This window comes from Protopterus annectens, chromosome 11.part0, assembly GCF_019279795.1.
Source record: "Protopterus annectens isolate FY-2018-M chromosome 11.part0, PAN1.0, whole genome shotgun sequence".
Classification (NCBI taxonomy): Eukaryota; Metazoa; Chordata; order Ceratodontiformes; family Protopteridae; genus Protopterus; species Protopterus annectens.
Genome location: NC_056745.1, coordinates 309,982,814 through 310,009,431, shown reverse-complemented (window position 1 = coordinate 310,009,431; position 26,618 = coordinate 309,982,814). Strand labels below are relative to the sequence as shown.

Sequence of the window (26,618 nt, the reverse complement as noted above, 5' to 3'; positions counted from 1 at the left end):
ACTCTTGTCAAAGGGCAGAAGATGTGTCCACTGATCAGGTAGAATTAGCCTTAAGAGGTCTGGGAAGTGTCGATCAATTTTTGTTGTATACAAAGGAAAACAATCAGTAAGCCACTTGGCAAAAGTCTTCTTTGAGACAAGTTTCCCTAGTTAGCCTTTGGAAAAGAAAATAAATAGTTGGTCTGGCTTTCTGAAATCCTTTGTTCTGTGGATAAAGAATCAAGATTGTCTATGTACCATACCTCTCAACCTCTTAGTGCAAGAAATCTGGACAAAGCCTGGTAAAATGGGGGAACAAAGGTCCAAAAATAGGGACATATTTTAAATATTGCTCTTATAAATGTAGAAAGTTGCTGAAGTAACATGATTTATTTTAACATACATTTTCTGAAGGATTTGAGGTCTGAAACTCAAATGTATGTCATTATTTAGTGACCTCAGTTCTCAGATCATCCCAGTGATTTGACAGAAAAAAACACAAATTTTATGAGGAACAAACCAAAAATATGAGTAAAAAATCTGGACATTTTGTGAAAATCTGGACAGTTGAGAGGTACACTATGCACACCTAGCAGATGAAGCATAGATTCCCCTTTATTGGGAAAATTTGCAAAACTGGCAGGTTGATTGATTGATTCATAGCTGTTTCTGAAGCTACCTTTGGCACAAAGGAATGGGTTGTGTGAAGAGAAACCCTGTCCTTCTGAAAAATTACGTATGGTGTTTAGAAAGGAGTGCCTGGAGTTCAGGCACTCATCTGGTTGAAGTAATTGCAAGCAGGAAAATGGTCCTCCATGATAAAAATTTTAAATCAACCTGTGGCACTGGTTTGAAAGGAGGTTGAGTCAAGGCTTGTAGGAGAATATGCAGATCCCATGGTAGAGTAGGATCTTTAATGGGGGGGGGGGGGGGGGAGTAACAAGGGTTTGAAAAATCTGGATGAACACAAAGACGACTGGTTATGTCCTATATGAAGACTGGAGAGAGCAGCAAGTTGAATCTTCACAGTTGAATAACTGGCACCACTTTTAAAAATGGAAGCAAGGTAATCCAGAATAGATGAATTGGGTGCTGAAAAGGGATCTATTTTTCTCTGCCATGCAAAGGGAGAATTTGTTTACATTTACTCTTATCCTCCTATTCCTAGTAGAATCTGTCTGAGGAGATATAAGAATGTGTCTAACTGGAAATGAAAACCTGGTCTGTCTAGCCATCATTGGGAGTGGAGAAACCATGCAGTCAGTTTGAGTGTCTGAATCGATGAATGATTCATTTCTGATAGGTGAGAGAGAGAGAAAATCCTGGTTTGGATTTAACAGGAGGAGGACTCATACTTGTCAAGGCCAGAAAGAAGCAATGTGGATAACTTTGCACTTCTGGTACGATGCTATCTGAAGGAGGTTTGGTATCAGTGGAACATGAGGAAAAGCATACAGGAGTCTCATGGGCCAATCATGGACAAGATAGTCTTTTGGTGACTCCCCTTCTGGGAGGATCAGGGTAAACTACCTGTGCACTTGGATTTGAGTGGGGAGGCAAAGTGATAACAGCCTGGTTGACCCCGCTGACGTAAAAACATTTCTGTCAGTATGGGACTGAGAGACCACTTGTGAGGAAATAATATGGACCGCTCAATTTCTCTGCCAGAACATTGGACTTCCCAGGAATGTGCATTGCTAGAAGAAAGTGTCCAAAAGATATCACTCACTGCCAAACTCTCATTTCTTGACATACAGGGTAACACTTGGTTCCAACTGCTTGTTGATGTACCAGACAGCTGACCGTGGGGGAAGAACATCTTGAAAGGCCTGCAATGCTAAAAAGACTGCTCTCATTTTCAGGATACTGATGTGAAGATTAGTCTCTTGATTGGGCCAACTGCTTTGGACTGTCCTTCCCAATAAATGCCCCCCCCACCCTACTTGGGAGGTTTCCATGGTCACTGTGGCTATGGGAAATGGAAGGATAAAAGAGCAGCCCTGTGAAACTTCTCTTGCAGGGATCCACCAAGAAACATGCTTGTTGTAAATTCTCATAATACATATTGGAGTAGAAAGAAGATGACATCTGATAGACATTACACTGCCAGAGTCCACTGAAATACTCTCACATAATATCTTGCTATTGGTATTAGAGTTATGGAGGCTGCTATGGATCCTAGAAGCTGTAAAATGAGCCTTGCCATGGGGAAGAATGAGATAGTAACTGGGATGCTTGGTCCCCTAATATGTTTACCCTTGATTGAGGAAGATGAGCACCAATAAACTCCAAGACTTGAGTTGGGGAGAGTTGAGATTTGCCATAGTTCACTGTATTGCGCTGCACTTGGTGAACACCCTGGAGGCTGTAGTACGACCAAAGGGCAGGGTTCTGAACTGATAATGACTGGTTCCCAGCCAGAAGCAAAGGAATCTCCTGGACCGCCTGTTTTTATGTGACAGTATGCATCCTGGAGATCAATCTAGTGCATCCAATCATCCTTTAGCAGAAGTGGCAGAATGGACTGAACTGTGACCATCCGAAACTTGGAGTGTTTGACATATAGGCTTAAATTTCTGAGATCCAGGATGGGTCTCTGGTTCCCAGTTTTCTTTGGCACTAAAAAGAACTTTGAATAAGTTCCGAATCCTTGTTGATCTGGAGGGGCCATTTGGATGACTCTTTTTCCAGCAGTCTTTCTAAGACTGCTGGTTTCTTCTGACTGGTCGGGATGTCCTGCAGTTTTGTAGAATGATTGGGGATCTGTACGGAAAAGGATATTTAATATCCTCTGGAGACGATTCTCCACATCCAAGTTGTCGATGCAGGGATAACTCCAGCAGCAGTCTGGCAACCCTTCAGGAGAGCTGATAGGGTTTCCTCAGAAAAAGGAGCTTTTGACACCCTGATTTTGAAAACCTCCTCTGCCACATGGGCATCTTCTATTATTAGAGTTCCTCCATCTGCCACTGGGGGATCTGTTCCCATAGGAGTCCTGGGAAGAGCTTTGCAACTTCCTGAACCATATTTTCCTGCCACCTCTCTGATTCCAGAAAAAGGATCTTTGAGGTGTAGAAAAACAGAACCTGATGGCAGATTAGGTCTTTTCAAATTGTTCACTCCTAGACAGTGTTTCTTTAACCCTGGGACCAAATAAGGTAGATCTATCAAAGTAAGTATTGATGAAGGCTGACATGAAAGGCTGTGTAATGTCACAGAGGCACAATCTGGTATGCTGTCTCATGGTTATTCCTGAACCTGCAGCTCTTGAATCACCTTCTGAGGCATGTGAAGTGAGCCTCATAGAGGCAATCGAAAGTGACTGTGGGATGGCTAGTTTTGTAGAAGCAGTCTACTTTTCCTCTGCAGACATGGATCCAGAGAGGGCATTAGAAAACTCTTTGATCAAGTCCCTCTAAAACCTAGTTACATGTGCCAAATAATTCAGTGACATAGAGGCAAAGGTCACTGATGTATACACACGCTTCCCAAATCTGTCCAACACCCTCAATTCTCTGCTGGAGGGATAAACAGTAGAACTTTGCTCCACAAGTTCTTTCTTAGTGGCTGCAGCTACCAACAACAACATCAACTAGGGGACCTTGCTCCAGTGGTTCTGATCTTTTGGTGCAACTAAATATTTATCTGGTCATTTGGGGAATTGCTCTGTGACATCCCGATCCTTCCATGCTTGGTGTGAGATAAGGTTTACCTTCTCATTCTCTGGGGTGACTACCCATGATGTAGCTGAGCCTGCTCTGAAAGGCACAAGAAACACTGACTCCTCCTGAGAAGGGTCAGAAGACCAACCACCTATCTGTCTCACTTCACTGAATAAGACATCCTGAAAGGGTGATCTGGGGGACCCTTCCACTTTATCAAAGTCAGTGTCTTCTGTGAACGATTCATATGGGGAATGTAAGTACCTTCTCTTGCACTTATGATTCTGAGGGTCTCTCCAGTGCAATGTTCCAGAGAGGACTTGGAAGTGTGAGGTGAGTCCTGAATGAGGACTGTCTCAAGACTTGTGTGGTCTGGCTGCCCAGATTTGGCAGAATGTAAGGCTCCAAGACAACAGCAGACATTTGGGAAATGTGTGGACCAAAGGGGAAACATGTCATATCTGCAAAGATGTAGAAAACTCTCTCTACTACCTTGAAATCCAAAGACATAGGAGAGGCAAGACTTGACCTGACAAGAGCCAAAGACAACTGCCCAGGATGGTTCAGAGCATCACTGTAGTTCTGCTTCAAGGAAGAAGTCAGAGCTGAGCTATCCAGTGTGACCCTAACCCCCCGGATCTGGCACTGATGCTTTGGATCTGAAATCCCTGTTGAACTGGCTGGATAAGAGATGTAGTTGGAGTGGAGGAAGGCCATGCCTTCGGATGGAATGTAGACAAGCTCTGGATTCTCATGTTTGATGGCTCTGAAAATGAGGGTCAGATTGGAGAAGATGTCTAGGGGCTGATGGCAGGCTCATGGGTTGGAAGGGAGCCAGAGTCAGAATAACTCTTAAATGAATCTGAGCATGAAGAAACTTCTTCATCATTCTATTGACATCCACTTTGACAAGGAGGTGCAGGGTGTCCTGGAACAACTTCTCAGAGTCCCTTGGAGAAAAAGAAAGTGGACCCAGAAAGATATCAGCTCCAGGGTAAAGTATGAGAAGTGGTGAGTTGATGATTTGGTCTTGTGTTTTTGGATCCGATGGACATGACGGATCCAATGTTTCTGAAATTTTTTCAGGTGGAAAAGAACCTGGAATGGCAGAAGAGGAATGAACAGGGGAACATTTCTTTCCTTCCTTCCTTCCTTCCCGTTACTCGAAGAATCCTCTTTGGCCTTCTCTTAAGATTATTTGGAAGGGGAAGCTTCAACAGCAACAGAAGCAGATGTAGAAGAGACTGAAGCAGTAGAAGGCAGAAGTCCCTTCAAAACCAGTTTGTTGCATTATTCACCCAGAGCATGACGGTTGAAACCTGCACATATTTCACAATCTGTGTCCAAATGTGAAGAACCCAAGCAATATACACACTTCTGGTGGGCATCAGAATTTGGCATCTTGTGCCCACATGTGGTGCATTTTTTAAAGGTGGTCAGCTTGTCTGACATTATTTAATACTGTTAGAGAAAAGATTAGGTGAAAAGAAAAGGTTACCAACAATGGTCAAAGAAGGACATATATTACCAACAGTGGTAATACCTAGAATATCTGAACACAGGTAGCAAAAGGAGGAAGATTGAGTGTAGTGGCTTACTGCAAATAAGCAAAGTCTTTTTTTTTAAATTATAAAGGGAAGAAAGAGCCAGAAAAGATGTAAGAAGAATGAAATAAGCTATACAGGTATTAAAAAGTGCAAATATAAATGTAACTTATATAATCTATGGGCACCACATCTATTCACTGATATGGCAAACAAGATCTGAAGTATTACTATTACTGAGGAGGATTATGGCTAAAGAGAGGAGCTCTAGCTACAGATCCAAGTCTTTAGAAGTGGCTGAATTTGGATCAGAGACTCACCAGTTGAGGAATGTACAAAAAAGACAACATCAAATCAGACATTATGTATTTTCCATAGCACTGGATTATTTTCATCCCAGTCTGTCTGATATGGCTGTTGGGTCTAGAGACATTTACTGGATCCTTTTTGGCAATTCTTTAGCTCCTAGCCTCAAGTCCTTTTAAGAATATTTCCCTCCAATAATCCCCCTGGGCTCTTATCCCTTCAGATCGCTTTTGATAGCCATCTACAAAACGAACCTGGTTTGCAGAGAAGATACTGTCAGAAGAACTTTCTGAAGGTGTGTAAGGACCCCACTATAATGTGAACTGGAAGAGGGAAGGAAAGAGAGATGTCACATTGGACATAGTAGAATGAAAAGGATCTAGTGTTATGGTAAGTATATAACTCTGTATCCTGTCTGACTGTTGGGTCAGAATCCCATGCTACCATAACACCGGGGTGGCATCATGACAGGATACCTTTCAAAACTGTTGCCCCAAAACATGCTCTAGATCTGGAAAACAAGTCTAATTTGCAATGTTTGATAAGGATGTGTAAGGTAGACTAAGTTGCTGCACAACAGATCTCATCCAATGAAGAATTCCTAAAAAAAAGTGTGGAAGTAGCGAGTGACCTAGTTGAATGCACCTTTGTTTTGCTTAGAAGACACTTATTCTGGGAATGATATACAAAGGAAATATAATCAGATAGCCATCTGGAAGGGGTCATTTTAGTAACCTTTTAATCCAATCTGTTGGAAGCATAGGGCTCAAAAAGCTAAGGGTTTTGATCTGTGAAGGTAAAAATCTGAGCTGCCTATGGATAGCCAAGGTATTGAGCATATATAGTCCTTAATGGAATGCTCTAGGAAAAAAACAAGCAAATGTACTCATTTAGTTTAACTTCTGTAACACACTTTGGAACAAATGAAGGATTAGTCCTAAATGAAACTCTATCCTTGTGAAAAAACAAAAATTGGGAACAAGAAGACAAGGCCTGCAATTCTGAAAATCTCCTTGCAGATGTTATTACCAGAAGAGGGTTTTCAGTTAAATAAACTTTAACCGATCAGAGGAAGGTGTATATCAATGCTTCCAATACAAAACTGAGATCCCCAAATGGTGTTGGATTCTTTATGGGGGGCAAGTAAAATGGTTTCCTTTACAAATGTCTTACATAGCTTGTGGGAAGGAATGGAATGATCATCAATGATGCAGTGGTAATTGGAAATTGAAGTTAACTGAATCTTTACAGTTAAATAGCTGGATTCTTGATCAAACAACTCTGAGAGAAAGTTTAGATTGTACTGAAGAGAAGCAGGTAAAGGGGGTCTATATCATATTATTGAAACCTCAAGTCTTCAAACACCTTTTCATCGACCCATTTTCATCTAAACTGAATTTGTCAAATGATTGTTCCATCAAACATTTTCCCACACTAAGTAACCAGTGGGCCAACCTAATGATCTAATCAAAACCAGAAACATTTAAAACTCATCCTAGTTGGGGGCTATGCCCCCCCAACCAAATATATCAACTCCGAGATTGCACTACAGTGGGGAAAAGGGCAACTTCCTGATGATGGCCCACTGGGATGAAGAGGTGAAGTGATACTTGGGACCACTGAATACTGAGTATCATTACAGTATGCACATGTAAAAACTTGCATGAATGAACATGACTACTGTGGAAGCCATCATCCCTTGGACTTTGAATACCAGAGAAGCCATAGGAAAAGACTAATTAAAAAGGTGTTGGATATGACTCTGGGAGTCTTGAATTTTGTTGGGAGGAATATTAACAGTGCAATTATTTTTCTGCCCATATGGCAGCCTATGAAGAGTATGGATTGAGCTGGTTGAAGATTTGATTTCTTATAGTTTGCAGAAATAACTAAGGATAGGCAGAACTCTATCAAGTAATCTCTGGCTGCTACAAGATACTTTCTAGTTACAGAACTGATGAGTTAATTGCAAATGTATGAGAACACATGGATCTCCTGGAGTCTCAGATGGACTGTGACTACTGTCATGTACTTGCTAAACACCCGGGGGCTGTTCGTAAAGCCAAAGGGCAAGGCACTGAACTGAAAGTGACTAGCTCCTAGCTGGAACCACAGAGACCTCCTGGATGCCTTGGCAGTCTTGATATTTAGATAGGAATCCTGGAGGTCTGTCAAGTACATCCTATTATTTACCTTCAGAAAGGGCAAAATCACTTACACCATGACTATTATGAAAGGGAAAGCTGCTGAGATCCATGATTAGCCTGAGGTCATTGTTTTTCTTCGGAACTAAAAATATCTTTTTTTTTAACTCACCTTTATTGGAGTAACACTTGTGACATAGGCAATTGTACATTTATATGCAATTTTATTAAAGATACCTAGAATTTTATTGATAAAATTTCAGATTTGAAATGGAAGGATGATATATATACTGGATGGTTTTAGAGGTATGGAGTTTATATACTAATATACAACACCATCATGGTATTCAGTCCTTACAATTTCCTCTGTGATAGTCCATTATCTTGTTTTATTGTTGAACTGGTTACATTTTGTTTGGAAAGTAATTTTTTTTTTGTTTTTAATAATGAATTGTTTCACCGGATTCAAGGGATGGCCATGGGGGCGCCATTTGCTCCCATGTATGCCAATTTGACTATGTCTCTTTTTTTGAATATATGTTTTAACAGGAAATTTTTATAGGAGATGTGGTGAAATATTTTTGTTATATCAATGATTTAATTTTTGTTTGTAAAGGGGGTTTGGGTAAAGTGGATGAATTTATAAAATCTTTGCATAATAATAGAATCCAATTTAAATTTGATGGACTGAAGTTAGGTAGTAAAGTTAGTTTTTTTGGATTTACACTTGAAAGGGCTGGATAATGGTTCTGTGATTACTTCAATTTGTAGAAAAATTGGGGGAGGAAATAAGTTTTTGCATGGCATTAGCTGTCATCCTCCCCACTTAATTGCCTTCCTGCCATATGGTGAATTTCTTAATTTGAGTAAAGTCTGTAATAATTATATAGATTTTTATATGGAAGTGAAATACACATTTAATATTCACAGAGAGTATGATAAGAATGAAGTTATGAATGCCTTTGGATCGAGTAATTAGTAAAGGAAATAGTTATAGATATAGTTTATAAAAGGTCTTCTAATGAAATGGTTAAAGATGAAATAGATTCCCCTCTTTTTTAAATGTGATAATTGGAGATTTTAGGACATTAGTGAACATGGCAAAAGGGACATTTATTTTATTAGAATTTTTAATGTACTTAGCCCTAGAATTATAAAATGTTTGTACTATTTTTGGCTGATGTTGTTTAAAGATGGTGAGTTTGCCAAAATTATTCAGAAGAAACCTTTGGGTTCATATAAGAATGGGCATAGTATAGCTGACATGGTGGTTCATATTAAATTTAAACCACCAGATGCAAAAGTTAGTAAGTTAGTCCCCCTTAAGAAAGGTACATTCCCACGTGGGAATTGTTCCATTTGTGTTCATGTTGTTAATACTTTTTTCAAAATTAATAGTTAGTTTTAGCCCTAACCAGAGTTTTTCATGTAATACTGTTGGTAGTATTTATATTTTAAAGTGCCCATGTGAAAAATTTTATGTGGGGGTATGTCAAAGAATGCTGAAGGTGAAGTTTCAGGAGCATATTAGGGATATAAAAACAGATGTTGTGACAGTCCTTTGGCAGTTCATTCTAGAAAGTATCATAGTGGTAATTTTAGACTTCTTAAAGGCTATGTTTTAGAGCAAATCAATGTATGGGTGAATTGGTTTCTTTGAAAGATAAATTATTATATAAAGAAGCTGTGTTCATTTTAAAATATGATAAACTGGCCCTGAAGAAGTTAAACGTAGACTTTAATTGGAAGTATTTAATTAATTGATTTTTTAGTGTGTTAATTGTTTTACTGGTTAGAATATCTATTATGTGCTTTTTTTTGGCTTACTGTGTACTTCTTGAAGGCATTTGCCAGGGCGCTTGAAGTAAATAAAAATTTCCTTCTATCTGTGGCTGTGGTTTGTGCTTTATCGTTTTGTTGTGGTGGCATTGATGTCAGGATGTTGCATTCCTTTTGGGTAATTTCCAGATGTTGCATTTCTTTCAGGTGAGATAGAAGGTCTGGACATGGATCCAGTATCTAAGCTGGATAAATGAGATGAAGCCAGATGCAGGTAAACCAGAAATGACAAGGCCAAAAGTGTGCAATGAGGAAGATTGTACTCTTCGACCCGTAAGCTTTCTGTAGAAATTTGGGAATTGGGGATAATGGAAGGTAAGCATAAAGGAGACATGAAGGCCAGTTATGGACTAAAGCATCTCTAAGTGACTCCCCCTGTGGAGGGACCAGGGCCATGAACCTGCCTCTCTTGTTGTTGAGGGGATAAGTGCAAAGACTGCAGCATGGCTGGCCCCATCGATGAAAAATCTTTTCTGCCTCTCTTAGATTGAGAGACCACTCTTGAGGCATCAAAATGGACTTGTTTAGTCTGTCTACATGCATGTTGATATTCCCTGGTATTGTGCATTGTGAAAAGACAGTGACTGGATGAGATTGCTCAGTGCCACACTCTCATTGACTCTCAACACATTGGGTAAGATGTGGATCCCCCATTTGTTGATAGACAGACATTGCAATCATCCTTGAAGGTAGAACATCTTTGAAAGCCTGCAACACTAGTAGGATAGCTCTCATTTCCAGGACATTGATGTGCAAATTGGCCTCTTCTGGGGACCATGCATCTTGGACTATCCTTCCCTAGAAATGCCCACCCACCCAATCTGGGAGGCATCTGCATCTGCGGTGAGTGTACTGGCTGAAGGAGAATGAAGGGACGATCTTGAGAACCTTTTTTTGAATGAAGCCACCAAAGAAGGTATTCCTTGGAAACTTTGGAAATCTTGACTGGGGTGCTTAGAGGATGCTGAAGAACAGACCATTGTGTTGAAAGAGCACATTGTAGTATGCGCATATGAGACCTGGTTAATGGAATTAGAGTTATCGCTGCTGCCACTGATCTTAATACTTGGAGGACTAGGCATGCTGTAGGATAAGAAAGGGAGATCACCTTCATGACCTGAGATCTGACATTACAAACCCTTGTTAAAGGAAGTGAAACTATCTAGTTGGCCATGTCTAGACGAGCATCTATGAATTCCAGGGTTTGAGCAGGGACCACTTGTGATTTTGTGTAATTGGCTATCATGCCCAATTGATTACATAACTGGAGCTAGTAATCCCTCACTTAAATCAATACATGCCTGGATGGGGCAGTCAGGAGCCAGTCATCTAGATAAGGGAACACCTGGAATCCAAGCAGTCCCGGGTGAGCTGCTACCACTGCCATACATTTGGTGAACAGCCTGGGGGCTTTAGTTAGGCCAAAGGGCAGTGCTCTGAAAGGGTAATGGCTGGCTCCCAGCTGGAAGCACAAGTATCTTTTGGAGCACCTATTCATTTTGATATGATAGTATGCATCTTGAAGATCTATAGAGCACATCCAGTCATCCTTTTGCAGTGGAGATAAAATGGATTGAACCATGACCATGTGACTGAGTATTTTACAGACTGGTTGAGTCTAATGAGATCCAGAACTGGTCTCAAGCCCCTATCTTCTCAGCATCTGAGCCCACTAACTCACAGCCGGGTCTGTCCCGCACAAAGTAGATACAAGTAATGCTTTAAAGTGAAGATTAGTGTCATCATTTTGAATGCCAAAGACTTCAACACCAAAAATGTCACCAAACAGTTTGCCAAAGACTCAGTGTCAAGCAGCAGCTGTAGCTGAGAGTCTGTTAACATCAAATGTGTTAGTGTTGTGTAAATCAGATATAGTGGTGTCTGAGCCAAAGTAAAGGTATAAGTTGATGTCAGACACATAGGGTCTGAATGAAGTCTCAGCTCCAAAATCACTAGTGCCAAAACATGGATCTGGGAAGAGGAAAGAGAGGGTGATTCAGGGCTAACCTGGTACACCTTGGAAACTGATCAGGATGGGATGACACCCATCTCAATCTGTGCCTTCATAAAAACACTCATCATGTGGTCCCAATCTGTGTGCAAGGTACTCCTTAAAGACTGACAGACTGCAGGAAAGAGGTGGAAGGGGGTCTTTATGGAATTAAGCAGTTCCTTTTCCTGATGAATGGCTGCTAACTGCTGGCTTAGGAGACTGCCACATTTCCTAAAGATCCTTACCAAAAAATCCAGGACATTCTCAAGTTACCCCGACCATCTAAATGCACTCTCACTCTTTTCCATTTCTATTTGATTATTGAGAGGAGGTCTCTGCCTTGCATACAGAACCTCAAAAGAACTAGTACTATGTATTCCCCTACATATCCATAAAACTAATACCACCCTAAACACTCACAGTGCTACCTCTGATGATAAAACTTCTGTTGCTGGCATCCCATCTACAATACTGCTCTTGCTTAGGCAAGACAACAGCCCTTACTGAAGTGGGCTGATTATAGACTTTTCATGCTTTTAGACTTCTGACTTCACCACTGTATTATGTAACAAATGGGATATTCCTGACACTTGGGCACAACAATATTGTTTATCTTCGTGTGCAAAGCCTTTAGCAACAGCCACAAGATGCCATTAATAATGGCCTACAATTCAGCTTATCAAAAAAAAGACACGGCATGGGGGCCTAAACATTCCTTATAAAAGAGAATATACCTCGTTATAACCTTTCTGTACTCAGAGATAGCCCTAACACAATGCTTTTGCTATCCTACATAATAATGTGGCAGTCAGAAGAGAAGCATGCTAATTAGCCATGTGCTCTTCCCCTGGAACTAACTCTGGGAAGGCATCTATGCACCGAGCAATCAATAACATTACTCAGTCATGTAGATTAGCAGAGTCGCTTCTTGTACCTTGTGGTAATGAACGGTACCAAAGACCTGTGTTCATCTTTTGCATAAGAGTTAAGTATTGAGGAGTTTAATGGTAAAGTAGTGTTAGGAGGTGTGTGCATGAGTGCACTTGACAGGCTGCTTGTGTGAGTATATGTTTGTGTCTAAGTCTGCTTGGGAAGGAGTGGTAGCAGTAGGGGAGTTAGTAGGGGAGTAAATTAGGCAGGCGCGTGCGTATGTGTGCACGTGTGCATACGGGTGAATGGATGAGTGTCACTGTGAGTGTGATCAGGAGGGGAAGGGGCTGTTTCGTGTGTATGAAATTAATGTGTGTGAGCAATGAGTGTGTGTGTGTGTGTGTGTGTGTGTGTGTGTGTGTGTGTGTGTGTGTGTTTGTGTGTGTGTGTGTCTCTGTGTCTGTGTCAGTTGGGGTGTCTGTCATACCTCCACAAACCCTTAGACTAATGAGCAGAGCCTACAACACTGGGTCGGGGGGGGACCACCAGACACCAGGGATAACTCTTTAAACATGTGCCTAAACAGCAGTTAGACAGAATGGGGACTGTGGTAATGTTAGATACCAGAAGTCTGTAAAAATGCCTGAGCATCACTTAGACAAACAGGGACTGGAAGATGAGGGGAACAATAGACATGCTGGTTAAGTAGAATGCCTTAAAAGTCACTAAAAAGGATAAAAGCCCTGTACCCTCCCAATTCTCACAAAGGATATCAGTCCTCTGTGCCACTACTAGACAGCAGGGATACAATGTAAAAAGGCAAAATTTAAAAAAAAGTACAAAGGGAGGTGGAGACTTGAACCTTTCATCCTTGACACACAAAACCCATGCATAAGCCACTGTGCTAATTGAGAAGCTAGTGCAACTGTTTTTTTTTTAATATATATTATCTCAGGCATTATGCAATATTTTGTGATGTTTGAGGAAGAGGGAGAGGAAACATATGGCATACCTCACAACCTCATAGCACAAAAGGAGAGAGTCACTAGGAAAACAGCTTTAGCCCTAGCATGTATTTATTGAAGGATATGAAAGGTAATACTTGCATATGTTGTTATTAAATGTATACTGTAATCATCAGTGAAATATTAGGGCACGGGAAAAGGAGACCTTGGGGATGTTTGCACAACACAGGGACAGGTATGAGGTCTGTGGTTTATGTGTTTGAATTTGTGTATTGTGTGGGGGGAGAGTGAATGGTGGGGTGACTCATGTGTCTGTCAACACTGTTAACTACCAAAGGAAATGCTAATCTGAACTCTGTGGTAATTAACTGTGATTCAGGAGACATGAAAAGGTTTTTCCTCAACGAAGAGCCTCTGTGGCGCTGAATCACAAATCACCACATCATGGAAACAGAGCCAAACAGAGACTTTTACTGCTGACATGAAGATCTTTATGAGTCCACTGCTATGTTGGCTAATTAATGTACATTTCATTTTAAATTAAAATAGACCGTAGGCCTCCTAGTAAAACAGGCTACTGGTATGGAACCAAACAACAATGAAAAATAAACAATAATGAAAGTTTTATATCATTGTTATATTGCTTGTTTGTATTAATTTTTATACCAGTGAATTTCAAGTTGATAACACACAGTACCTGTTGAAGAATTATTTTCTGTGCAGATATTAAAGACTCCATGTACTGCTCTTCAGAATATTTAATGTCATTATCTGTAAGCATCTTCCTCAAATCAGCCAGCTGAGCCGCAGCTTGTGCAAGTGTTAATGATGCTGAAGGAGAAAGAAAGTGCCTTCCTTGAAGTAACTCAATTAAGCCCTGTTTCAAGACAGAAAGAAAGCTAAAATTATTTTCTGAGCTTTTTAATTAGATAAAATGCTGCCGCACACAGATTTCTACTCCTCTGTTACATGTTGGATGCTGAGGTGTACCCACTGAGCTTTGTCCTCATCGAACATTAATGAGTCTGTACACAAAGACTTTAAGAACACTGTTCCATGTATTTATACTGTAAAATAAGTGGTCTAAAATTCTCCTTTGTAAGCTGGCATAGCCATTGTGCTGACAATATTCCTTAAAGGGTAAGGTGATGAGTTGCATGCAATCTATGATCTAACTTCCCAACCTCTGTTAATGTCACCAGTGACTGAGCAAGTCAGTCAATGATACCAAAACTCCTAGGACCTACTTGAAAACAGGTACCTATGTATAATATACCTTGTCAAGACAACACAGAAAGATGAATACAATTATTTGTCATTGTAATCAACTGGTTATATTATAGTTAAAATGCACTGTACTAACCATATGATCTCCTTTCACTGGTATCAGAGCATATAAAATGACTGGAAGTTATCTCGGATATGACATCTCTGAATCTTGATTACCGAACAGCAGGGGGGAGCATAACTCAACCCGCACCACATATTTAAGCATTTTTATTTTGATCAGAGTGTAGTCTGTCCTGCCACTGGTGGATAACCGCAGTTAAAAAATACAAAATGATCACTCTATACATTAAAAAGGGTATTATTCTTGATCTTAGCCTATCTAAAGCAGACTGAGTTTTAGAAAATGAGGTGGGACAGTTTATTGACAAAAATGATCATGCCACAATATGATGTATCTCCCTAAGGCAGTGCAGTGGTATACCATGAAACAGAGAAAGTCGGATTACAGGACCGTGGAATTCACTGTAGTGGGAAATGATGATGTGTAACAACAAAGTATGGCATGAGATAAGAACAATGGAAGAGCTGTTTAGCTCTTACTAAGGAAGTAATGAGGAAATGAATGATGTATTACATTAGCATTAAAACAAGAACTTCTGCATAAGGAATCAGCTAAATAATGATAGCGTTTTTCTGCCTTGAAACAGGGTTATTTTAAATGATAAAAGGCATAAGGTCTTCTGGACAAGGAGAAGAAGATAAGTCTGCAGAATGGCGAAGACTAGAAATAAGAAAAAGAGCTATAAGGATAACACAATAAATGAAATAAAGCTCAGCCAGGATCAACCTAGTAACAGAGATGACAGAAGGACAGGAAGATGGGGAAAAATAACTTTCTCAAATGCATTAAGAAATGTGGTAGGAACTAGTATATTGCGAATATATTGGAACGGGGAGAATCTTGAAAATGTTTCATATCAGGCAGAAATACTAAATAAGTTCTTTACTTTTGTATCTGCACATCAGAAAAAAGACAGACTGCTAGAATAAAAGACAGAGCATACATGTATAGGGACATATAGACAGATGGAAAATGATTAAGAAAGTAGTAGTAGTGAAGGAACTTAAGATTCTTCAGGAAAACAAAGTACAATATCCAGATTAACTGTTTCTCAGAGTGACAGAAAGTGAAAGATGAACTAATGGAAGAAGTACATAATCTTTTCATGGCAAATAGAGTAGTATTGTATTTGCTGAGGATGGAAATGGTGGGTTCTTGCTGAATTGGGGATCTAGTAAACCAACAAATCACACTGACCACCATGGCTAATAACATATAGTTTAATAAGGATAAGGGCTTTCACACATTCAGTGCTTCATCAGATCCATATGGATCTGATGAAGCACTGAATGTGTGAAAGCGCTTATCCTTATTAGCCGTGGTGGTTGCTGTGATTTGTTGGTTTACTATAATATTTTTGGTAGCTCAGCATCCTTTGGTTGCTGTTGGCTTATTTTCCATTTGTAAATTGAGGATCTAGAAAAAAACAGGTAACTGCAGGCTTTTAGTTTCACGTTCACACTAGGGAAAAGTTATGAAAAGAGTCTGCTGGGCAGTTTAGTGGAGTTTCTCACAGTTGATTCACTTACTAGACAGTGGTAAGGTTTCACACAGTAGAGATATTATCTCTCCAACAGAATCCAGTTCTATGACCGACTTACCACTGAAGATTACTATATCTCTTTGGATGTGGTATATGCAGACTTCAACAAGATTTTTGAAGGCTGGCATGAAAAATGATTATGGGTAGGATCAAAATGATAAATTAAACTTTAAACTGGCAGAACAAATGTCATAAGGTACTGGAGTATTAGAAGATTCAGTACTAGGAATGAATTTCTTTGTCTATTTGTATAACATACTATGCAAGTGCTGGACAGGAAAAAAAATGCTATACTTTAATGGTATGCAGACTGGTATGTTATTTGAAGTTAAATAGATAGGATAGCCTACCTTGAATGGAGGACACAGAGATGGTAATTCTGGGATTTAAATGTCCAGAATAAAACAAATGTCAAATCCAAGAACTGGAATGTGCAGAAAGCAAAGTATACTCCACTCTGTTTTAGCGTAATAAAACTTTAATCCACGCTTTCGTTAAAAAAACTTCATCAGAATGTAATGAACATACAAAACCCCACTGTTTAAAACTACTACAATATTCATCCCCACCAATAGGCTCATTACTTCAATTAAACAATTAATCCATCACAATTCAAAGAGCAAGATATTATTTCCTTATATAGACTCTACGGAATTTCATAATATGATTTTTACAATAGATTTTTTACATGCAAAGTGTGTATATATATATATATATATATATATATATATATATATATATATATATGTGTATATATATATATTTTTTTTTGATTGCCATATGGACTGTTTGTGTCTTTTGGCTTTTCCCGGTTAGGGGTCGCCACAGCGGAACTCCGGTCCGCTAATGATTGGCAGTTGATTTTTATGTACCGGCTTGCCAGGCCTGCTGCACAACCTTCAACGAAGGTACTCCCATTCACGCATGTCTCCACGCAGCAGACACTCTAGCTGAGAATCGAACTGGACAGCGTCTTACTGTGAGGTGACAATGCTACCGCAGCACCACCACCGCATGGACTAAGGTTGATATATTTCCAGTCATGTAGTATATTGTCTTGGATAAAATCACAGACTTAATAATCTACTTAATAATCTGGTTAAACAAGAGGTACCGCATCATTATAAATTTTATTTAAAGTACATAAGAGTTATAGTATTATGACAGCTACTAAGTAGGGCAGGACTAGCTCGAATGTCACACTGATGGGGGAAGGGATGTGAATTTAACATGTGCACCAATAACACTTTGTTTTACAGCACAATAAGCCACTCCCTTGCCTGATAAAAAGTATATATTTAGAAAGCTTGTGAGGAAATTATTACTCTATTTTTGTTTTACTTGGATCGCTTGTCTGTGTACTTAATAAAGGAATTTTGACCGGAAACAGACTGCCTGCCTTGCTTGGATTACTTTTGAATACTTAGTAATTCTGTACAATTTATATATATATATATATATATATATATATATATATATATATATATATATATATATATATTTTTTTTTTGACTTAAGACGAGTTTAAGTTTGCTACTTCTACTACTTTTGTCTGATCTGATTAATATACAGTGATTAACTAGAGATATAGGGACTGAAAATCTTCCATACAGAGAAGTTTCTTACACTGTTTTGTTTTTAGTTCCACTACACTTGTTTAGTGGGTTATTTTGAGACTTCGGGGATACCACGGAGATAACTTGTTTTTTTTTTCCATTTTATCTTTTACCTAACAGGCTATTTCTGATATAGCATCTTTAAAGGACCATAATGATCAGGTGAATATATTTCTGCTTGGAAAATCATGATAGCTTTATTGTTTCTTTTTTTTCAAATATTCATTTTGCTTATATCCCTTCTGCCTTGAGTGATTTCCTTGTAATGCCCCATGTATAAAAGCATCTTCTTTTGATGAATTATATTCTAGTAATCTATGCTTTGTTAATTCTTCTATTTACTCCACAAACGAATACTGGTTTAAAAAAAAACTAATCTTTCCAGAATTATTAAACAACAGCTCATTACAAATCTTGACTGATCACTTATATATCCTCCAAACTTACCTTATTATTGTATCGGGGAATGCAAATGCTTCCATTGCACTAATAAAATCCCAGCTTACTCTGTTAATTGCTTTATCTGCATCAATGCCCACCAACAACAGCAGTATTTTCTTACATTTTGTTTCCCCTAGATCCATCATTGTTCTATTAATGTTATCAAATGTTTGCCTCTTCTCCATAAAATCACATTGATTCATGTCTATCAATTTTGTCAATACCTTTGCCGTTCCTTTGGGTATTATAATCATGGTTTAAAATTGAAAGGGGCCTATATGAAGCTGGATTTGATGAGTCTTTACTGTCCTTAGGTATTACAGTCACCACAACATTCTTCCAGATGTTGACTGTTAAATAGAACCTTCCAGATCTTTATCTCATTCTTCCTTCTTTGCTTCCAAACATTCACAGAAATACCATCTATTCCTGGAGACTTTCCTGCAGATTGATTATACATCACTGTTTTCATGTCATATCCTGTTATCTTAACTGCTAATTGTTAACCCTCATCTACCGCTAACCTTGAGATACTTAAGTCTTTGATAAATATTTTGATTTGCACTCTTTATTGATTTACAGATTTCTTCATACAGATTTTCATAACATTTCCATAGTCAAGGCTCTCCTGTTAGAGCTGACAGCTAGAAAAACTGCAAGAGGGAATAATTACTTCTCAAATCAAATTGCTGAAACATGAATGAAAAAAAGCTCTTTGTAATATATTGATTCAGGATAAATGGCACAGAGTGGGATGGTTCTGAGATCCCACCTGAAAACTCCAAGGTTATTTGCTCATAGCACTGGGGAATATTTACCCATGGAGCAAAGACAGCTACAAGATCAGAGTGCACCTTGTATTTCCTCAAAGCCTTCTTAGGAACTGGATCACTAGCCAAAGGGGTTTTACGTGCAGTTTTATAGACATCTTCTAAGGCCAGCAACAGAGAGAAAAACGGCCAAAACACTTGGAATATCATCCTTAAAAAGATCATAAACTCTTGCCAATCTCCGGCATAACTTCAGATTTCTGCAAGTCAAATACATCTCTAAACCTAGCACCTGTGGAAATGTGAATACTTACTTAATTTTTTTGAACCTGTTCACCTTCCAGAGAATCATACTGGACAGACTCAGAGTGTTCACTACTATTTGCATCAGAGTCCCCATCAAAATCTGTGGCACTAGACTGATCTCTAAAGAAGGTAGCCCCATAGTCATGCTCAATAGGAGCTTAGTCTCCAAAATTACTTGACTATAAAACATACTTTCCTACAGAAACCACTTCATCCCTATACATGCTAATAAAATGATAATCTGTCATGTTGTGAAGCCTCCGTTTCTTCTTACTATGAACTACACTACATGACAAAATATCTGGCGACAGCAAATTATATCTACCTTGGACCTCTCCTGCACCTAAAGGGTTTAGTTCTCCCATAACTGAACCCGGTACTGTAACAGCACCAGAGGATTAGTCTGACCCCTGTACCATATAGGGCTGCGGGCTCACAACAGAGGGTGACTGGAAAAAGAAAAGTGGTCTGTGGGCTAGCTTAACACAACAACAAATTCACAAAGCATTGGCTGAGAGTTGTTTTTTTAGGTGCAATTGGTTTTGATATCAGCATCCATCAAGTCACGGGAAAATACAGCCAGAATAATACACTGACACTATTAAGGGCTTACTAAGGACAGCAATAATAGAAAATATAAACTATGTCCCCACAAAGCAAATAGGGCTAAACTGCAAAAAACATAGAAGAAACAATTTAAATTGTACTAAGACTTATTCTATAATCTGCACAGTGTAATTAAACAACAGCACAAACAGTCACAGTTACAGGTAAAACATACTTGTACTTGTACAGATAGTGACACAAACCAAATATACATTAAAGAAGAAACCTTTTAAAACAGCATAAATAAACATTTATTTAGAGATTCACTTGCCAGAAATGAAAAAAATTCCTACTAAAAATGCAAATAAAATAATTTGTGGTAAAATCTCTATTTAACAATGAAAGCAGCTATAGCAGTGTTAAATCAGTAGTATAATATAAAGAAAAAGTGAAAGAAATTCAATATGTTCCTGTCAGAACTTCCAAATGAAACAGAAAAACAGGCCCAATGTTCATCTGAGACTACATAACTTCAATTTCCCAGTACAAGTCATAGAACATGTTAGAAAAGCACCATAACTCTTTAAAAGTAGTATTAAACATTTTATTTATTTTATTTTATTTTACATTTTTTGACTGGGTTAGTCTAACTGGATATATGCCCATTTTCAGTAGAGGCCAGGGAAGAAAAGCTCCAAAAGGTGCAATAGTATCATAACTTACAATATATGCAAAGCAGGAAGTTACATTAAATAAAGTTAGAACAGGTATAAAAATGTGTACAGAGTTGGCTAGAGAAAAAGAAAACAAAAAAAAATTAAGATGACATATCATACAAAAGACAAATAAGCAAGATTTGTTAATTTTACATCAGATGGCAGGTTACAGGTATACAAACTTATGCTTACTTACAGCAAGATAGAGGATGAAAACTTTTAGAGTAAGTAACACTATAATAGAGCTGAGAAGAACTCTACTTTAGTACATAGGTAGTGGTTATTATTCAAGTCATCACTAGTAGACATTGTAGGACAGAAATAGAGGAGAAATAAAGGTAGTGCAAGATAGGGAAAAAAAAAATTAGATGTTAGTCAGGGTTAGAGCAGGGACATAGCCAGTGTGTTTTGAGATATTCCTTAAGATATGTTTTGAAGAGCAGTGTGGAAGAAAGAGAAGAGAACATACAAACACAGTGGTAAGTTGTAATTCTGAAAGGAATCAACAGCTGTAGTAAATAGTAAGAATATTAAAAAAAAAGTTACACATGAATTTATATATATATATATATATATATATATATATGTATACACATAAACACACACACACACACACACACACACACACACACACACACACACACACACACACACACACATATATATTTATTCGTGGACACACAGACAAACCATTCAATAAAAAAAGATAAACTCAGCCAAGCTTGCGCTCTCACTGTGTAAGACCTTAAACCTCCTGTAATGGAGGCCCATGGGATATATGCAAATGACTCCTTAAAGACATCAAGTGTTTAAGCTGAATGCTCATGACTTTTTTTAAACTTTTTAAGTCTTTATGGTCACACTGAGGTGAATAAAGTAACCTCCACTAGCTGTGACATGCATGATTCAGCCTTTTTTGACCGCATCAGCACAGCATAAGTGGAGAGTTTGGCTGTATTTCAGAAACACAGGATTTTTTAAACATAGCTGAGTTTTCGAAGGCATTGTCTCATGCATGAACAGTATTGGTCATCTCTTGGACTCCCTGATATTCTGCTGGGGCAGTAAAACAAGTAATGATTGAGTTCTACAGACAACTTGAAAGAAGATTGCCACCAGTCTTGAAGAGATCTACCCTTTTTTAATGTTACTGACTCGGCCAAGTTCAAATCGTTAGATATAGCTGTCATTAATAAGTCTGCAACACTGGTGGAGATTTATCAAACAACCAGATTTCCCTAGACCAAGCAAAGCTCCAGTAAGTGATGGAATTCCCTTCAGTCTCTATAACGCTTTTATTAAAAAGTGTTAGGTGACCTTCTCTTGGATCATTTTAAGGAGTATAAGAATACCAGTCATCCAACCTATTACTCACGGCTGGTACTGATTATCATACTCCCAAAAAAGGCAAAACAGTGAGTATCAAGGTCACACAGAACAATTAATCAGTAAAAAAAAAAAGAAAAATCTAGCCATGCTACACTTTTCACTCTGTGATACCTTGAAACCTCTTGCATTAGAAGAGACATGGGATATATGCAAATGACCCCATAAGGACATCAGGTATTTCAGCTATATGGCAATTCTGAATGGGGTCATTTGCATATATCCTATGTTGCCTCTACACCCAAAAAAGGAGAAAGACCCCATGTGCCCTAGCAGGTCACAGACTATCTCTTTACTTTTATTTATCTATCCTTTGTTGACTGGGTTAGTCACACTAGGCTGGTGGACTCTTTTCAGGGGAGACCCATGGTGGTATTTATACAACTAGGGTAAATTTGGCCAAGGCATCAGAGGAATTTCCCCTACTCTTTTCAACAGGTGCCATGGGAACATTTACACCTAAGTGAGCTACCATCAATTCAGGTTTGTGGGGCCATGGTTTAACAGTTCACTTGAAGGACAACATACTTATGAGTTCAGCACCTTTCACTGCTGCACTACAGTGTCAGCAATCCAATTCCATGGAATTGGAATAGAACCCACAGCCTTCTGTCTTCCATCACCAAAGGCAGGTGTGCTACTTGTGTCACTGACACAGACTACTCACAAATGAAACTAAAATTCTTCTCATGGTCCTAGTAGAGAGGTTAGAAGCACAATTTGCCAATCTGACTTTCATCTCTAACCGCTTTGTGAAGTACAGGCAGGGCAAATCAGATAGTACAGTTGTGTTAGTAAGCTTACAGAAGATGTTAAAATAGATCACTGTTTCAGTAGCCTAAGCTATATGGGCCATATCTCACCAAGGACTGGACACATGGCTAGATTCCAAAGCTGTAGGGCACCTTCCTTGTTCTCTAACCACTGTATAGCTCAATGTGAGCGGTATAAAGTCAGTGGGTATGGCACCAAACTCTCAGAGTATTCTTGCATCAGAATAAGAGAGGCTACAGCCCTGCCAGGTAAGTATGCATCAGGGGAAGCAAATAATGACAAAAAAAAAAAAAACTCCAGCATAAATTCCTTCAGAAAGAAGGGGGATGGAAGGAGGGAGAGAGGAGGGTGCTCCTACTGCAATATCTACAGTTATGGTAAGTTTACTCAAACAATTATACTATGTTCAACATTATATCACTGTTCGAGTAGCCCAAGCTATATGGGAAGAATACCAATGCTTAGAATGGAAGGAAAGAAGAAGGATCAGAGTCCAGGAGCTCCTAAAGATTAGTCTAAGCAAAGCATGCTCTGGACCTAGAGAAAAATCTAGTATATAGTGTCTGGTAAAGATGTGCACAGATGACAAAGTTGCTGCCTCTAGTATATTTTTTATATTTCTAGAGTCTACTCCTTTCCAAAAAGCCAGAGAAGTAGCCAAAGCCCTGCTAGAGTGGGCCTTGACCTTACTTGGAAGTGTCTTGTTATGGTGAGAATAAATAAAATACATAGGATGAACTGTGGTAGTGCAGCGGTTAGTGTTGCTGCCTCACAGCAAGAGGTTTTCTGGTTCACTTCTTGGCTGGGATACTTTCTGTGCGGAGTCTGTATTTCCTCCCTGTGGTCATGTGGGTTTCCTCCCATACTCCAAAGACATGCAGTAGGTGGACTGGACACTCTAAATTGCAAGTAGGTGTGAGTGAGGGGTACAGATGAACTACAGCAGGGCTAGCCACCCGGTGGTGTAAACCTTGGTTTGAGATGATTGTTACTGTTGAAGTGACACCAAGGGCGCATGTGCAAATATGGGAAAAGGGGTAGAGGATGGATTGATGAGACAACCATTTAGAAATTGTCTGTTTTGACACTTAATTGTCCCTTTTTCTTTTCTTCATTGTTTTTCTTTTATTTATTTAATTTTGTTTATCTGGGTAGAGCACTGATCAAATGTGATCATTTGCTGGCTCAGCCTGGGTTACATACATAGTAACAACGGTAAAATAAGATGAAAGGTATAACTGAATTATACTGTATAGTGATATAACATAACATAGATGGAAAAAATATACAGCTATTTGCCAGAAAGTTTAAAAAGAAGGAGTATCAGGAGTAGACAATGCATATATAGATTATGACCTGGTCACCAATCATAACTTACTTATTATGTGTTCAAGAGCTGGATGCCAAGAAATTCACCTTGAGAGCGAAGCCCAACAGGTGAATCTTGGCATCCATGCCAAGAATGCATAATTTAAGATTATGATCAGTAACACAATCATAATTCCTTGTAGTGCATGGAGTTTTATCTGCTCCATGTACTACTGGTTAGAGACAGAAAAAAAAAAACGCAGTGTTTTACTGGCTTTCAATGCCAGCAAAACACTTAGCGAGTACTGTCAAGAAGGTATTGTAATGTTTGAAAAGAAGGGAGCCAAGAAGGGGATTGTCTCTTCCTTAAAAAGATAGGCAATTTGTCTTTTCTGAAATGTTGCAGTGATGTTCACACTGAGGGGAGTTGTTGATGAAACAGCAGATTTTATAAGAAAGAGATTATAAGGAGGAGGTGTTTTTTTTGTAAGGCAGTGGCACACTGGGGTAGGCCATCTTCTAGTTGTTAGGTTGTTGTCTAGGTCTTTGATATGGGTAGAGCTAATGGCTTTAGTGAATCTTTTATTTGTACCAAACAGCATGGACTTTTTGTTAGAGTTGAAGAGTATGTTTTAGAACAAATCTAATTTTTAGTTGTAGAATTTCAGCTTGAAGTTGATTTTGGAGGATGTCGTGAAAAGGGTTGTATCTATAGAACTAGGTCAAGAGAGTTTATTTATAAAAATTGAGAATAGTACTAGTGCAAGAACTGATCCCTGAGGAAACACTGAAAGAGCTAACTCTGTATCTGATAAGGCAGATCCAGCTTTAACTATGCAATTTTGGTTGGTTTGGTCAGGAAATCTTTGAACCATTGGGTAGATTCAGAGCTTACACAGATATCTTGTAAGTGGGATAATAGGATGGAATAGTCAACTATTTCAAAGACCTGGGTGAAGTTAATGAATACTGTTCCAATGAGGTAACCTTTAGCCATATTAGTGAGGATGTCTTCACTGAGGGCCCAGAGTACAGTCATGGTACTTCTACCAGCCCAAAAAACATGCTGTGTCTGAAAACGTCAGATTGTTTGTTAAGGTATGTTATGGGCTGGTTGTAAATTATTTTTTAAGGAATTTTGCAAGTGTAGGAAGTACTGAGATGAGATGGAGGAGGCTGAGGATGGTATGTAACGTTTTGAAACAGGTCTGACAAAGGCTGATTTCCAGAAAGAGGACATGGTATTTGCTTTGAGGCTAAGGTTCTAGATGTGTTTTAGTGGGGTGACTGTGAAATCTCTACAAATAAATTGCGAACGCTGTTTAGTCGAACGTCATTATGTAAAATGGCAAAATACCGAAAGCACGGAACAACTATTTTTTTCCTAGGGAAAAAAAATCACTGGGCCATTTTTGGGACTTTGCCATTTACTCCATTGTGGCTCGATCTCTGAGTTGGTATATTTAAGTAGGGTGTGTGTGTGGTGCACAGCCCCCCACATAAGGGGAGGGTGTGAAGCAACCCCCCTTTATTTTGTGTTTTGATTTTTTTTTTTTTTTTACGGATCAGCAATTTTTTTTCCCCGGGGAAAAAAAATTGCTGATGAGTGTGTTTGACATTTTGAGTTTTTGGGGATTGTGGCTCGATTATATAGCGTTCGCAGTTCAGTGTATCTGCTTATATAATATAGACCCATTTTATATATATAAATATATATATATATATATATATATATATATATATATATATATATATATATATATATATATATATATATATATATATATATATATATATATATATATATATAGATGGATCTAGGACGTTTGATAGAAAGACCAAACGTCCGAATCCATAACCATCGAACACACTTTAATGAAAGCACTTTCATTGAAAAAGCGCTTTTGTTAAAGCTTGTTAATAAAAAAAAAAAAAACACTACATAACTGCCCCAGACACCCCCCCACTTTAATATTCTCCCTCCGAGACCGCACTACAGTGGGGAAAAGGGAATTTTCCCTTATCCGCACCATAGTACGGCCTTGGCAACAGGCATACTTACGTGAAAGTGCTTCTTCGGTGAAAAGCACTTTCGTGTAAGTATGCTCGCCCTTAATGGATTCGGACGTTTGATCGAAGATATATATATATATATATATATATATATATATATATATATATATATATGTACACAGATAGATAGGGGAATTCATGGGTAGACATGTGGAGATGGCAGAGGGGTGAATTTTGAGAGAACAGTAAAAAAGGGAAGATGATAGCTCACACAAATACTGTAGAAACAGAGACATCTGGGCCTTAAAAGGACCCTGTTTTTTAATTTTTAATTTGGCACAAACTAGAAAACATTTTCCACTGCCAAATGTGATTTTCAAGTAGGATGTTTCTTAGTCTTCTTTAATACCTGCTTCACATCCTCAGAAAACAGGTGACTAAATAGGGTTGCCACCTTTCATTGTGGCTAAAACTGGACTAAGGCCACACCTCGCATCACCCATAATCGCACCCATTTCTGCCCCCTCTCCCATCGATATTCTGCCC

At 38.7% G+C, this 26,618-nt stretch overlaps 1 protein-coding gene across 1 annotated transcript in view; it reads right to left on the bottom strand.

Moving 5' to 3' along the window:
• CFAP54 (cilia and flagella associated protein 54) overlaps nt 1–26,618 on the bottom strand; it is a 2,749,537-nt gene that overhangs the window by 170,719 nt on the left and 2,552,200 nt on the right. Inside the window, exon 60 of the mRNA XM_044087198.1 lies at nt 14,000–14,179. Coding sequence (XP_043943133.1) covers nt 14,000–14,179 — 180 coding nt within the window. The remainder of the gene's footprint in view (nt 1–13,999; nt 14,180–26,618) is intronic.